The 15,945-nt window shown below is 35.0% G+C and overlaps 1 protein-coding gene across 1 annotated transcript in view; it reads right to left on the minus strand.

The window, feature by feature from the left end:
• Positions 1 to 1,607, minus strand: part of LOC145688033 (G-patch domain and KOW motifs-containing protein-like) — a gene marked incomplete in the record, with an annotated part of 51,165 nt that extends 49,558 nt beyond the window's left edge. Inside the window, 1 exon segment of the mRNA XM_081761721.1 lies at positions 1,437 to 1,607. Coding sequence (XP_081617847.1) covers positions 1,437 to 1,570 — 134 coding nt within the window.
• Between the last annotated feature and the right edge of the window lie 14,338 nt (positions 1,608 to 15,945).

The raw sequence follows: 15,945 nt of genomic DNA on the forward strand, positions 1-15,945 counted from the left end.
CGTGACCTAGACATCGAAGTAGCGATCACGACTTAAACCTCGAGCTCGATCGCGAGGTATCTTCGGCATGTCCCTACCCTTAAAGTTTACTTATATGATAATAGTAGGATTTTGTTATAGTGCTGTCTGGAAATAGGAAAAAGATTCAATGTTTTCGTTATTTCTGATAGTGTTCATTTAAACATTTAAGATTTGAAAGGTACTAATTTTCCGCAGTGATATAACACAGATAAATATGCATTCAGTGAGGAAGGAAAAAAAAACTTGAAATTTTTATCTTCGCCATCTTCGGAAGTATAGACAGAATATGTAAAGCACAGCGAGTCGACTTTATGCAAAGGACCAGTCGAATTCCATTAATATTTATATAACGGTAAATCTAACTAAACCAACGCTAACCAAAGGTAATCTAACCTAACGTTGAGTTGAGTGGATTTTGAGTTTAACGTCCCGTTCAGCAACGAGGCTATATGAGACGAGGACCTATTGATTAACGTGGAATCCGAACCACATGAACTCCCGCCTGGAATCGAACCCGGGCCTCCCACGCCACTAACCTAACGTGTTTTATAAGCTGGGTAGGAGTAATGTAACTTACTCTATACCCAAAGGACAGCACACTTCAATTTGTGAATATATAGGAAACCTCACTCTAAACCTGAAGTTAAATATGTATAGCCACACGGGTAACTAATGTAAGTTAATTCGCGTCTTTTCACTGCAATTTTACGCTGTATATGCGCACGCTGTACTTATACTAAGCCGTCCTAAAATCAATCTGCACCATCAATGCAACTCTCCCGTTAAGGAACATTTTCTAAGACAGCAAAAGCTCATATGCTGCTAAGAGAATTCACTTCTTATAAATGTGAGTGTGCTCCAATAGAAAGGGTTAGAATGGTAAATAACATTGAAAATATACACTTTATTTGCCGTTTCTAAAGGTAACTCATAATTAAAAGAACTTGTTAGTACAGAAATTGCTCTACTGATAACTCGAAGAGACGGTTCTACCAAATTTTTGACATTTCTTACTTTTTAAGGTTAGGTTACAGCTTTCAGGTAGGTTCTATCAAATTTTGATAAATTTCTTACATTTTCAGGTTAGCTTAGAGCTTTTAAAATATTGGTAATAATTCTTACCTTTAAAACTGTTTTACTGCTTACTGTTTACGAAATTTTGACATTTCTTACAATTTCAGCTTTCAGGTTGGTCTACCAAATTTTGACAAATTTTACTACTATTCAAAATTCATTTCAGTACGCTCTTCACGGGCATAATTTACTTACCCACACTCTCATTCCTTTCCGAAAAATGTTTCACATCGTATTTTATATGTAAATTTTGTATTTGGTAGAATCGTCTGTTCGAGTGAATCCGCTCTACACATTTTCAAAACGCTAGCTATTCGATTAAATAATAGTATCATGCTTACCTTTTGATCTGTTTATCTTCCACAACATCAATGTACTCCTTCTTATCCTCAGCTGAAGCATTTACTTTTAGTAACGTTTGCTTTTTCGATACTTTAGAAAAACCAAATGATATTTTCACGGCACCATCTTCCATATTGAATTAAAATTGTGTGCAACAATGTAGCCAAGTAATTAATAAAATCGTTCTCAAATAGTTGGCAAATCTTGCTTCAACCACTATTGATAATCCTGAAGAGCTTTATATGCCTCAATCCATACTAGTAAAAGCAAACTTTGAGAAAGTTGGTATTTAAAGATATGCGTTAAGAACTTTTGATAGTGGATCTGAAAAAAAAATCCCAGGATAAATTAGTCGAAAATGCACAATTTGCGGTGCAGTTTTACTATATGGATCCACACATTGTACAGTCAGAAACTTTAGAACCTGGCGGTTGGATATACAGGGTGCGGCAGCGTTCATAGTAGGATATTAAAAACATCATCAGGCAGTAACTGTAATTTATTTATTACCTCTTATGTCAATTAATAGTTAAAGTATGCCATTTATTAATGTGTAAGTCATTGTCCATTGAGTGGATTGAATATGACTCCTGTCTAGTGATGCCCCCTCTGCACAACACATTATTATTATTATTATTATTATTATTATTATTATTATTATTATTATTATTATTATTATTATTATTATTATTATTATTTTAGACGGCGTTGGAAGCTTTCCATAACTCGGCGTAACGTATTCCCTGGGATATTGCCGACGGCAGTTCTGATGCGATCCTTCAACTTAGGAATGGTGGCACAATGTGTTCAGACAATTCTTGCTTCAGGTAGCCCCAAAGAAAAAAGTCTGCACATGAAAGAGCAGGTGAGCGAGGCGGCCAGGAAATGTCACCAAAACGGGAAATTACTCTACCTGGAAATGTCTGTCGCAAGAAATCCATGCAAAAATCTGGCTGTATGCGAGGTCGCTCCGTCTTGTTGAAACCATAATTGTTCCACATCCACATCGACCATACCTGATTGGGGAAGAACAAAGTCTTGCAGTACCTTTAGGTAGCGTTCACTGGTGACAGTGACAGCCACACCGCTCTCATCCTCAAGAAGTAAGGGCCAATAATTCTAAAGGAAGAAAATCCACATCACACTGTGACACGAGAAATGTGCAAGGGCTTGATGGGCAGTTCATGCGGGTTCACATCACTCCAACAACGCATATTCTATTTATTCACTGAACCACATAACTCGAAATGAGCTTCATTTGACATCAGGATGGTGTGCAACATTTGTGGATTTTGGCGAAGGAGAACACGCATGGTTAAGCAGAATGTTTCTCGTGAAACCCAATCGCGAGGCTTAATTTCCTGAACAATCTGCAGCTTATATGGGTGAAAATGGTGATCTTCGTGCAATATTCTCCTGAATGAGCGATCGGACATATGCACACTTTGCGAATGACGACGAGCAGATCTTTTTGGGCTACGCAATATTGCAACAGGAACATTTTCCACGGCTTCTGGTGTCCGCACAGTTCTTTCAGTTCTTCCTGGTTTGCCATTGCAAACAGAACCTGTTGTTCGAAATGCACGTACCCACCTCACAATGGTCCGTCCATCTGGGAATTTCCCATGACGTCCCAAGTTGAAATGTTGCCGAAAGAGACGCTGGGTAGCAATAACAGAGTCGTTATTCTTAAAATAACTTTCAACAGCAAAGGCACGATGCTGTGCACTCCACCGCTCCATATCACTGTCACACTCGAAATGGTAGCTCATTAGTACACGAATGCGGCACGAGCTGGCGCGCATTCATGCAGTACGTCATTGTACTACGCAAGTCAAATTACGCTATGAACGCTGCCGCACCCTGTATACGAAATGATGCTTTTCCAGCTGCAGAATAATTGCACTGAGTAGTAGGGGTCCGCGTTGGCCCGAATGACTCATCCTCACTCTCTTTTATGACCGGGGTTAAAGGTCAATGACCTGGCCCGGGGTCAATGACCTAGGGGTACTTAGGACCACCCCCTCTAAATTTTGGCAGGGGTACCTTGGTCCACCCCCTAAATTTTGGCAGGGGTACATAGGACCACCCCCCTTAAATTTCGGAAATTGCCAAATCTAAAAATTTGGTATGGTAGCCTAGGACCATAGTATGTACCTCTATCAGTATTGGGTGTCTATGTCGTTCCCTTTCATGGGTAAAAAATTGCCAAAAATTCAAATTTCGGGGGTTTTTGACCTAATTTATCCCCTTTGATGAGGTATTATTACCCTATATAGTTATATGGGCGTATACAGGGGTCCATTACCTTTCATAACATATGGGTATATTAATGCACCCCTTGAAAAATTTGGGAGGGGTACCATTGCCCACCCCTTAAATTTTGGAAATTGCCCAATTTCAACATTGGGTATTATAGTACAGGACCCTAATATGTATCATGATAAATTTGGGTGGTCCACCTCATTTCCTTCTAGGGGTACAAAATTGCCAAAATATAAACGTAAGCAATACGTTGTACCACGTGTTTGGTTTTCGACCTAATTTATCTCCTTGGATGAGGTACTATTACCTTATATGATTATATGGTCATGTATAGGGGTCCATTCCCTATCATAAGACATACGTACATTTGTGCACCCCGGGAGGGGTACCTTGGCCCACCCCTTTAATTTTGGAAATTGCCCAATTTAAACATTTGGTATTATAGTATAGGACACTAATATAGATCACTATAAATTTGGGTGGTCCACCTCGTTCCCTTTTAGGGGTACAAAATTGCCAAAATTTTAGTACAACCACGTGTTTGGTATTTGGTACATTTTTATCCCCCTTTGAAGAGGTCCTATTATCTTATATGATTATATGGTCATGTATAGGGGTCCATTACCTTTCATAAGATATGGGTATATTTGTGCACCCCGGGAGGGGTACTTTGGCCCACCCTTAAATTTTGGAAATTGCCCAATTTAAACATTTGGTATTATAGTACCGGATCCTAACATGTATTATGATAAATTTGGATGGTCCACCTCGTTTCCTTCTAGGGGTACAAAATTGTCAAAATATAAACGTAAGCAATACGTTGTACCACGTGTTTGGTCTTTTGGCCCAATTTATCCTCTTGGATGAGGTTCTATTACCTTATATGGTTATATGGTTATGTATAGGGGTCTATTCCCTATCATAAGACATAGGTACATTTGTGCACTCCTTTAAAAATTTGGGAGGGGTACTTTGGCCCACCCCTTTAATTTTGGAAATTGCCCCTTTTACATGTTTGGTATTATAGTATAGAACCCTAATATATATTACTATAAATTTGGGTGGTTCACCACGTTTCCTTTGATGGGTACGAAATTGCCAAATTTTAGTACAACCACGTGTTTGGTTTTGGCTCAATTTATCCCCTTGGATGAGGTCCTATTACCTTATATGGTTATATGATCATGTATAGGGGTCCATTCCATATCCCCTTAAATTTTGGAAATTTTCCAATTTAAGCATTCGGTATCATAGTACATGACCTCAACATGTATCATGATAAATTTGGGTGGTCCATCTTGTTCCCTTTCATGGGTAAAAATTACTAAAATATAAACATAAGCAATATGTTGTACCATGCGTTTGGTTTTTGGCCCAATTTCTTCCCTTTGATGGGGTTCTATTACCTTATATGGTTATATGGTCATGTATATGGGTTCATTTCCTATCATAAGACATTGACGCACCCCTTGAAAAATTTGGGAGGGGTATCTTGGCTCATCCACTCGGTTTTAGAAATTGTTTTAATATAAGCATTTGGTATCATAGTACAGGACTTCAATATGTACCACTATAAATTTGGATCGTCCACATCGTTCCCTTTCATGGGTAAAGAACTACCAAAAATCGAATTTCGGAGGTTATTGACACCTATTTAGCACGTTATATGGTTTATTACCTTTATATGTTTATGTTCCCTTTTAAATTTGGGAATTATCAAATAACAAAATTCGGTAAACGTTTTCTAGGACCCATTGGTGTTCCTCTTATGGCCAAATATTCAAAATTTAAATGTTATTGACCGGCTTTATTATTGAATAAGTACAGGATTTATTACTTTTTTCATAAGACACAGGTGTATTTGTGTACCAATCTTAAATTTTGGGAGGGGGTACATTTCTTATTGTCATATCAATAATTGGTAATTGTTCTTTGGGTAAATCATTGTGATCACGTGATCAGTTATTGACCTATGATGGGATTAGGAGTCCAGGACATTGGTACATTGAAACTTTGTAGGATAATTTGAGAATGCGTCATTGGTATTGATTATTACAGCCAAATATAAACGTAAGCAAGACGTTGTACCACGTGATTGATTATTACAGCCAAATATAAACGTAAGCAAGACGTTGTACCACGTGATTGACCTTGATGAGGTAGTGTACAGGGATACATAGCTAACCTTATTGAAACTTATGACTCATAGTCTTAAGGGAATACATGCTACAACACTGGCAAAGTTATTGTTGATGCAATTTGATTGGCTGATCACTATCGTTCGTGCAATCTGATTGGTTGATCACTATCTTTCGTGCAATCTGATTGGTTGATGAGTTTTAAATCTTTGCTGTATTCAGTTTTTAAGTTTTGTTTTACATTTAAAAATCTTGTTTTCGTTCAACATTTTGCACTCAATGATAAATATGATCAAAACCGTTTATTTGTTAATCGAATAGTTAAAAACCGGATAAAGTTTAACGGTTAACCGTGAAACGTAAACATTTTTTAGTTTGAAATTTTTTTTTGCTTGAAACATTTTGTTTGAAAATTCTTGCTTTCAAATTTTTTGTTTGAATTTTTTGTTTGAGAATTTTGTTTGAATTTTTTTTTGACAACTTTTGTTTCAAAATTTTTTGTTTAAAATTTTTTTGTTTGAAATTTTTTTCGTTTCAAAACTTTGTTTGAGATTTTTTCGTTTGAAATTTTTGTTTGAAATTTTTTTCGTTTGAAATTTTTTGTTTGCAAATTTTTGTTCAAAAATTTTGTTTAAAATTTTTTGTTTAAAATTTTTCGTTTCCAAATTTTTTGTTTGAAATTTTTTGTTTCAAAATTTTGTTTGAAATTTTTTTCGCTTCAAAATTTTGTTTGAATTTTTTTTTGGGTTTGAAATTTTTTGTTTGAATTTTTTTTTCGTTTCAAAATTTTGTTTCAAAGATTTTTGTTTGAAATTTTTGTTTCAAAGTTTGAGTTGATATTTTTAAAAGTTTGTGCACTTATTAGTAAAGAACTGGAACTGTTTAGAACAAAAACCTTTGACAACATTGTGGTGCAATAGTACACGTCAGAACCTGGGGTTGTACTTGAAATGAAAAAACACAATTCATTGAAATGGATCATTTTATTACACTCCACATACATCCATACCAAGGCAGGGGTACATAAGACCACCCCCCTTAAATTTCGGAAATTGCCAAATCTAAAAATTTGGTATGGTAGCCTAGGACCATAGTATGTACCTCTATCAGTATTGGGTGTCTATGTCGTTCCCTTTCATGGGTAAAAAATTGCCAAAAATTCAAATTTCGGTGGTTTTTGACCTAATTTATCCCCTTTGATGAGGTATTATTACCCTATATAGTTATATGGGCGTATACAGGGGTCCATTACCTTTCATAACATATGGGTATATTAATGCACCCCTTGAAAAATTTGGGAGGGGTACCATGGCCCACCCCTTAAATTTTGGAAATTGCCCAATTTCAACATTGGGTATTATAGTACAGGACCCTAATATGTATCATGATAAATTTGGGTGGTCCACCTCATTCCCTTCTAGGGGTACAAAATTGTCAAAATATAAACGTAAGCAATACGTTGTACCACGTGTTTGGTTTTCGACCTAATTTATCTCCTTGGATGAGGTCCTACTACCTTATATGATTATATGGTCATGTATAGGGGTCCATTCCCTATCATAAGACATAGGTACATTTGTGCACCCCGGGAGGGGTACCTTGGCCCACCCCTTTAATTTTGGAAATTGCCCAATTTAAACATTTGGTATTATAGTATAGGACACTAATATAGATCACTATAAATTTGGGTGGTCCACCTCGTTCCCTTTTAGGGGTACAAAATTGCCAAAATTTTAGTACAACCACGTGTTTGGTATTTGGTACATTTTTATCCCCCTTTGATGTGGTCCTTTTATCTTATATGATTATATGGTCATGTATAGGGGTCCATTACCTTTCATAAGATATGGGTATATTTGTGCACCCCGGGAGGGGTACTTTGGCCCACCCTTAAATTTTGGAAATTGCCCAATTTAAACATTTGGTATTATAGTACCGCATCCTAACATGTATTATGATAAATTTGGATGGTCCACCTCGTTTCCTTCTAGGGGTACAAAATTGTCAAAATATAAACGTAAGCAATACGTTGTACCACGTGTTTGGTCTTTTGGCCCAATTTATCCTCTTGGATGAGGTTCTATTACCTTATATGGTTATATGGTTATGTATAGGGGTCTATTCCCTATCATAAGACATAGGTACATTTGTGCACTCCTTTAAAAATTTGGGAGGGGTACTTTGGCCCACCCCTTAAATTTTAGAAATTGCTCATTTTATATATTTGGTATTATAGTACTGGACCCTAACATGTATTATGATAAATTTGGGTGGTCCACCTCGTTCCCTTTTAGGGGTACAAATTGCCAAAATATAAACGTAAGCAATACGTTGTACCACGTGTTTGGTTTGACCTAAGTTATCCCCTTGGATGGGGTTCTATTACCTTATATGGTTATATGGTTATGTATAGGGGTCTATTCCCTATCATAAGACATAGGTACATTTGTGCACTCCTTTAAAAATTTGGGAGGGGTACTTTGGCCCACCCCTTTAATTTTGGAAATTGCCCCTTTTACATGTTTGGTATTATAGTATAGAACCCTAATATATATTACTATAAATTTGGGTGGTTCACCACGTTTCCTTTGATGGGTACGAAATTGCCAAATTTTAGTACAACCACGTGTTTGGTTTTGGCTCAATTTATCCCCTTGGATGAGGTCCTATTACCTTATATGGTTATATGATCATGTATAGGGGTCCATTCCATATCCCCTTAAATTTTGGAAATTTTCCAATTTAAGCATTCGGTATCATAGTACATGACCTCAACATGTATCATGATAAATTTGGGTGGTCCATCTTGTTCCCTTTCATTGGTAAAAATTACTAAAATATAAACATAAGCAATATGTTGTACCATGCGTTTGGTTTTTGGCCCAATTTCTTCCCTTTGATGGGGTTCTATTACCTTATATGGTTATATGGTCATGTATATGGGTTCATTTCCTATCATAAGACATTGACGCACCCCTTGAAAAATTTGGGAGGGGTATCTTGGCTCATCCACTCGGTTTTAGAAATTGTTTTAATATAAGCATTTGGTATCATAGTACAGGACTTCAATATGTACCACTATAAATTTGGATCGTCCACATCGTTCCCTTTCATGGGTAAAGAACTACCAAAAATCGAATTTCGGAGGTTATTGACACCTATTTAGCACGTTATATGGTTTATTACCTTTATATGTTTATGTTCCCTTTTAAATTTGGGAATTATCAAATAACAAAATTCGGTAAACGTTTTCTAGGACCCATTGGTGTTCCTCTTATGGCCAAATATTCAAAATTTAAATGTTATTGACCGGCTTTATTATTGAATAAGTACAGGATTTATTACTTTTTTCATAAGACACAGGTGTATTTGTGTACCAATCTTAAATTTTGGGAGGGGGTACATTTCTTATTGTCATATCAATAATTGGTAATTGTTCTTTGGGTAAATCATTGTGATCACGTGATCAGTTATTGACCTATGATGGGATTAGGAGTCCAGGACATTGGTACATTGAAACTTTGTAGGATAATTTGAGAATGTGTCATTGGTATTGATTATTACAGCCAAATATAAACGTAAGCAAGACGTTGTACCACGTGATTGATTATTACAGCCAAATATAAACGTAAGCAAGACGTTGTACCACGTGATTGACCTTGATGAGGTAGTGTACAGGGATACATAGCTAACCTTATTGAAACTTATGACTCATAGTCTTAAGGGAATACATGCTACAACACTGGCAAAGTTATTGTTGATGCAATTTGATTGGCTGATCACTATCTTTCGTGCAATCTGATTGGTTGATCACTATCTTTCGTGCAATCTGATTGGTTGATGAGTTTTAAATCTTTGCTGTATTCAGTTTTTAAGTTTTGTTTTACATTTAAAAATCTTGTTTTCGTTCAACATTTTGCACTCAATGATAAATATGATCAAAACCGTTTATTTGTTAATCGAATAGTTAAAAACCGGATAAAGTTTAACGGTTAACCGTGAAACGTAAAAAAATTTTAGTTTGAAATTTTTTTTTGCTTGAAACATTTTGTTTGAAAATTCTTGCTTTCAAATTCTTTGTTTGAATTTTTTGTTTGAGAATTTTGTTTGAAATTTTTTTTGACAACTTTTGTTTCAAAATTTTGTTTAAAATTTTTTTGTTTGAAATTTTTTTCGTTTCAAAATTTTGTTTGAGATTTTTTCGTTTGAAATTTTTGTTTGAAATTTTTTTCGTTTGAAATTTTTTGTTTGCAAATTTTTGTTCGAAAATTTTGTTTAAAATTTTTTGTTTAAAATTTTTCGTTTCCAAATTTTTTGTTTGAAATTTTTTGTTTCAAAATTTTGTTTGAAATTTTTTTCGCTTCAAAATTTTGTTTGAATTTTTTTTTGGTTTGAAATTTTTTGTTTGAATTTTTTTTTCGTTTCAAAATTTTGTTTCAAAGATTTTTGTTTGAAATTTTTGTTTCAAAGTTTGAGTTGACATTTTTAAAAGTTTGTGCACTTATTAGTAAAGAACTGGAACTGTTTAGAACAAAAACCTTTGACAACATTGTGGTGCAATAGTACACGTCAGAACCTGGGGTTGTACTTGAAATGAAAAAACAATTCATTGAAATGGATCATTTTATTACACTCCACATACATCCATACCAGATAGTGGTTCTGGATATTGTCGATACAATGTATTTTGAACTTCTTGCACTAGTTTGTCTTTAGCGTATAATTTTAATTCCAGTTGAAGGCTTTTAAGATCTATTGCAATATCAATTGATGGAAACTCAATGTCCATTTGATCACAAATAAACTGTTTATCAATACAGGTATGCACTAGCCGGAACTGTTTAGAACAAAAACATCTGGCAACGTTGTGGTGCAATAGTACACGTCAGAACATGATAATGCAACGTCATCAGTTTTGCATCATATATAAGTATCGTTCGAGTTAGTATTCATAATAACGTCATCATGGCTACTTGTCTGCAGTTTCTAAACACACGTGATGTGATGAAATCATTTACCAAGATTACTGATTTACAACAGAATGTACCTTATAGAATCTTAGCTAGCCAAATGATCCCTACAAAGTTTGGATTAAGAATCGTAGTGAAGCTTGAAAATGATAAGAATATAATTTTACCAGCAAGATATTTACCCATGGAACCATCAAAACAAGAAGAACTGCTGCGTTTCTTAAATACTGGATCTGTATCTTTATGTTACAAAGGATTCTTGGGTCGAAGTCATCAACTTGAATTTAGTACACAGCCAGATTCGTCAGCAATTGTGATGAAATCATGAATTCAAACGACAGCACATCAGACATAGTTGTATGAATTTGGTTGGTCAGCATGACGTCAGCAACTGTGATGAAATCATGAATTCAAACGTCAGCACATTCCTTACCAATGACGTCAGCAATAACTATAAACCAGCAAATACAGTGTCATCCCACGAAATCATTTGAGCAAGTGCTTTTCAGGAGGAAAGATGTGTACTTCTAACGATAAAGAGTTCATCTTCGCAAGCTATTATCCAATAAATATATTTCAAACAAAACATGTGATGATTGGTATCAGTGCTAGAACATTTGAACCTGTGATTCGATTGGGTAAAGCAGAACAATTTGGTGTACAACTGACCTGTGAAGAATGGCAAATATTATGTTCACGAATCGACCAAATGAACGATTATTTTCATGATGAGCTAAATGTGACCATAGTCAAATCATTAGGCTCAAATCATGAAGTGGTGCTGCGTACAGTCCTCGAAGAGAAGATGGTGTTGTTACGTAAAAAGAGTACATTCCATGTCCCTCGCAACATGGTGTATCTAACACAAACTGAATGGAACAAATTCATCAGCGTATTTCCGTGTGTTAAACATGCAGTGGAAGTGTGCAACAAAACTAGTATATTCCTGAAAAAGTACTATTTTGAAAAATGTGTTATGCATATTGTACAACATGTATCTAGATATTGTGATGGTTGTCAACATCGTTCGTGGGTGCATAACTGTATTGATAAACAGTTTATTTGTGATCAAATGGACATTGAGTTTCCACCAATTGATATCGCAATAGACCTTAAAAGACTTCAAAGGGAATTAAAATTATATGCTAAAGACAAACTAGTGCAAGAAGTTCAAAATACATTGTATCGACAATATCCAGAACCACTATCTGGTATGGATGTATGTGGAGTGTAATAAAATGATCCATTTCAATGAATTGTGTTTTTTCATTTCAAGTACAACCCCAGGTTCTGACGTGTACTATTGCACCACAATGTTGTCAAAGGTTTTTGTTCTAAACAGTTCCAGTTCTTTACTAATAAGTGCACAAACTTTTAAAAATGTCAACTCAAACTTTGAAACAAAAATTTCAAACAAAAATCTTTGAAACAAAATTTTGAAACGAAAAAAAATTCAAACAAAAAATTTCAAACCAAAAAAAAATTCAAACAAAATTTTGAAGCGATAAAAATTTCAAACAAAATTTTGAAACAAAATTTCAAACAAAAAATTTGGAAACGAAAAATTTTAAACAAAAAATTTTAAACAAAATTTTCGAACAAAAATTTGCAAACAAAAAATTTCAAACGAAAAAAATTTCAAACAAAAATTTCAAACGAAAAAATCTCAAACAAAGTTTTGAAACGAAAAAAATTTCAAACAAAAAAATTTTAAACAAAAAATTTTGAAACAAAAGTTGTCAAAAAAAAATTCAAACAAAATTCTCAAACAAAAATTTCAAACAAAAAATTTGAAAGCAAGAATTTTCAAACAAAATGTTTCAAGCAAAAAAAAAATTTCAAACTAAAAAATTTTTACGTTTCACGGTTAACCGTTAAACTTTATCCGGTTTTTAACTATTCGATTAACAAATAAACGGTTTTGATCATATTTATCATTGAGTGCAAAATGTTGAACGAAAACAAGATTTTTAAATGTAAAACAAAACTTAAAAACTGAATACAGCAAAGATTTAAAACTCATCAACCAATCAGATTGCACGAAAGATAGTGATCAACCAATCAGATTGCACGAAAGATAGTGATCAGCCAATCAAATTGCATCAACAATAACTTTGCCAGTGTTGTAGCATGTATTCCCTTAAGACTATGAGTCATAAGTTTCAATAAGGTTAGCTATGTATCCCTGTACACTACCTCATCAAGGTCAATCACGTGGTACAACGTCTTGCTTACGTTTATATTTGGCTGTAATAATCAATCACGTGGTACAACGTCTTGCTTACGTTTATATTTGGCTGTAATAATCAATACCAATGACACATTCTCAAATTATCCTACAAAGTTTCAATGTACCAATGTCCTGGACTCCTAATCCCATCATAGATCAATAACTGATCACGTGATCACAATGATTTACCCAAAGAACAATTACCAATTATTGATATGACAATAAGAAATGTACCCCCTCCCAAAATTTAAGATTGGTACACAAATACACCTGTGTCTTATGAAAAAAGTAATAAATCCTGTACTTATTCAATAATAAAGCCGGTCAATAACATTTAAATTTTGAATATTTGGCCATAAGAGGAACACCAATGGGTCCTAGAAAACGTTTACCGAATTTTGTTATTTGATAATTCCCAAATTTAAAAGGGAACATAAACATATAAAGGTAATAAACCATATAACGTGCTAAATAGGTGTCAATAACCTCCGAAATTCGATTCTTGGTAGTTCTTTACCCATGAAAGGGAACGATGTGGACGATCCAAATTTATAGTGGTACATATTGAAGTCCTGTACTATGATACCAAATGCTTATATTAAAACAATTTCTAAAACCGAGTGGATGAGCCAAGATACCCCTCCCAAATTTTTCAAGGGGTGCGTCAATGTCTTATGATAGGAAATGAACCCATATACATGACCATATAACCATATAAGGTAATAGAACCCCATCAAAGGGAAGAAATTGGGCCAAAAACCAAACGCATGGTACAACATATTGCTTATGTTTATATTTTAGTAATTTTTACCCATGAAAGGGAACAAGATGGACCACCCAAATTTATCATGATACATGTTGAGGTCATGTACTATGATACCGAATGCTTAAATTGGAAAATTTCCAAAATTTAAGGGGATATGGAATGGACCCCTATACATGATCATATAACCATATAAGGTAATAGGACCTCATCCAAGGGGATAAATTGAGCCAAAACCAAACACGTGGTTGTACTAAAATTTGGCAATTTCGTACCCATCAAAGGAAACGTGGTGAACCACCCAAATTTATAGTAATATATATTAGGGTTCTATACTATAATACCAAACATGTAAAAGGGGCAATTTCCAAAATTAAAGGGGTGGGCCAAAGTACCCCTCCCAAATTTTTAAAGGAGTGCACAAATGTACCTATGTCTTATGATAGGGAATAGACCCCTATACATAACCATATAACCATATAAGGTAATAGAACCTCATCCAAGGGGATAACTTAGGTCAAACCAAACACGTGGTACAACGTATTGCTTACGTTTATATTTTGGCAATTTGTACCCCTAAAAGGGAACGAGGTGGACCACCCAAATTTATCATAATACATGTTAGGGTCCAGTACTATAATACCAAATATATAAAATGAGCAATTTCTAAAATTTAAGGGGTGGGCCAAAGTACCCCTCCCAAATTTTTAAAGGAGTGCACAAATGTACCTATGTCTTATGATAGGAAATAGACCCCTATACATAACCATATAACCATATAAGGTAATAGAACCTCATCCAAGAGGATAAATTGGGCCAAAAGACCAAACACGTGGTACAACGTATTGCTTACGTTTATATTTTGACAATTTTGTACCCCTAGAAGGAAACGAGGTGGACCATCCAAATTTATCATAATACATGTTAGGGTACTTGTTCAGAAACATTCACAAAAGCCTCGGACAAGGACTGATAACTTGGCACGACCTCGGCAAAAGAAAATGGACATGAGATTTGGAACATGGAATATTAGAAGTCTGTATAGGGCAGGCGCGTTAAAATCTGTTACGAGTGAGTTAGAGAAATACAGGATGGACCTAGTAGGAGTTCAGGATGTTAGGTGGGAAGGAAATGGATCTGAGAATTCCGGAAATTTTACGTTCTTTTACGGGGAAGGAAATAAAAATCACCAGTTAGGAACAGGGTTTTTCGTTCACAAACGAATATTACCAGCAATTAAACGGGTTGAATTTGTTACTGACAGACTTTCTTTTATTACTCTCAAGGGACGGTGGTGTGATATTATTGTTTTAAATGTACATGCTCCAACTGAAGATAAGGGTGACGATATAAAGGATAGTTTTTACGAAGAAGTGGAACGGATATTTGACCAACTCCCGCGATACCATATGAAGATTCTATTAGGGGATTTCAATGCGAAGGTAGGACGAGAGGATATTTTCAAACCGATTATAGGGAACGAAAGTTTGCATAAGGAAAGTAATGACAACGGTGTTAGACTCGTGAACTTTGCAACATCCAAAAACCTAATCGTGAAGAGTACAAAATTCCCACATCGCGACGTTCATAAATACACTTGGACATCACCAGACGGAAAAACGCATAATCAAATTGATCACGTTTTAGTAGATAGAAGAAGACAATCTAGCATAATTGACGTCCGGTCGTTTAGAGGGGCTGATTGTGACACTGATCACTACCTGGTAGTAGCGATAATACGGGAGAGATTATCGCTCAATAAAGGTAATATTCAATGTCCGAAAACGGAGAGATTTAATTTAAAGAAATTAGAAGAGAGCCATGTAAGAAAGGAATACCAGATTGAAGTTTCGAATAGATTCTCGGTTTTAGAAGACTCGGAAAGCACTAGTGTTGAGGATACTTGGATTGAAATTAGAGATAGCATTAAAAGTTCAGCAATAGAAAAATTGGGACACGCGGAAATACGTAGGAACAAACCATGGTTCGACCAAGAATGCATTAAACTAGCAGAGAAGAGAAAACAGGCAAAATTACGGTGGCTACAAAATCCGAATGAAGTAACTACACAAAATTTCGCAGATATCAGGCGGGAAACTTCCAAAACTTTTAGAACAAAGAAACGCGATTTTTTGAAAGCTA

This window comes from Thermobia domestica, chromosome 6 (genome assembly GCF_964235325.1).
Source record: "Thermobia domestica chromosome 6, izTheDome1.hap1.1, whole genome shotgun sequence".
Classification (NCBI taxonomy): Eukaryota; Metazoa; Arthropoda; class Insecta; order Zygentoma; family Lepismatidae; genus Thermobia; species Thermobia domestica.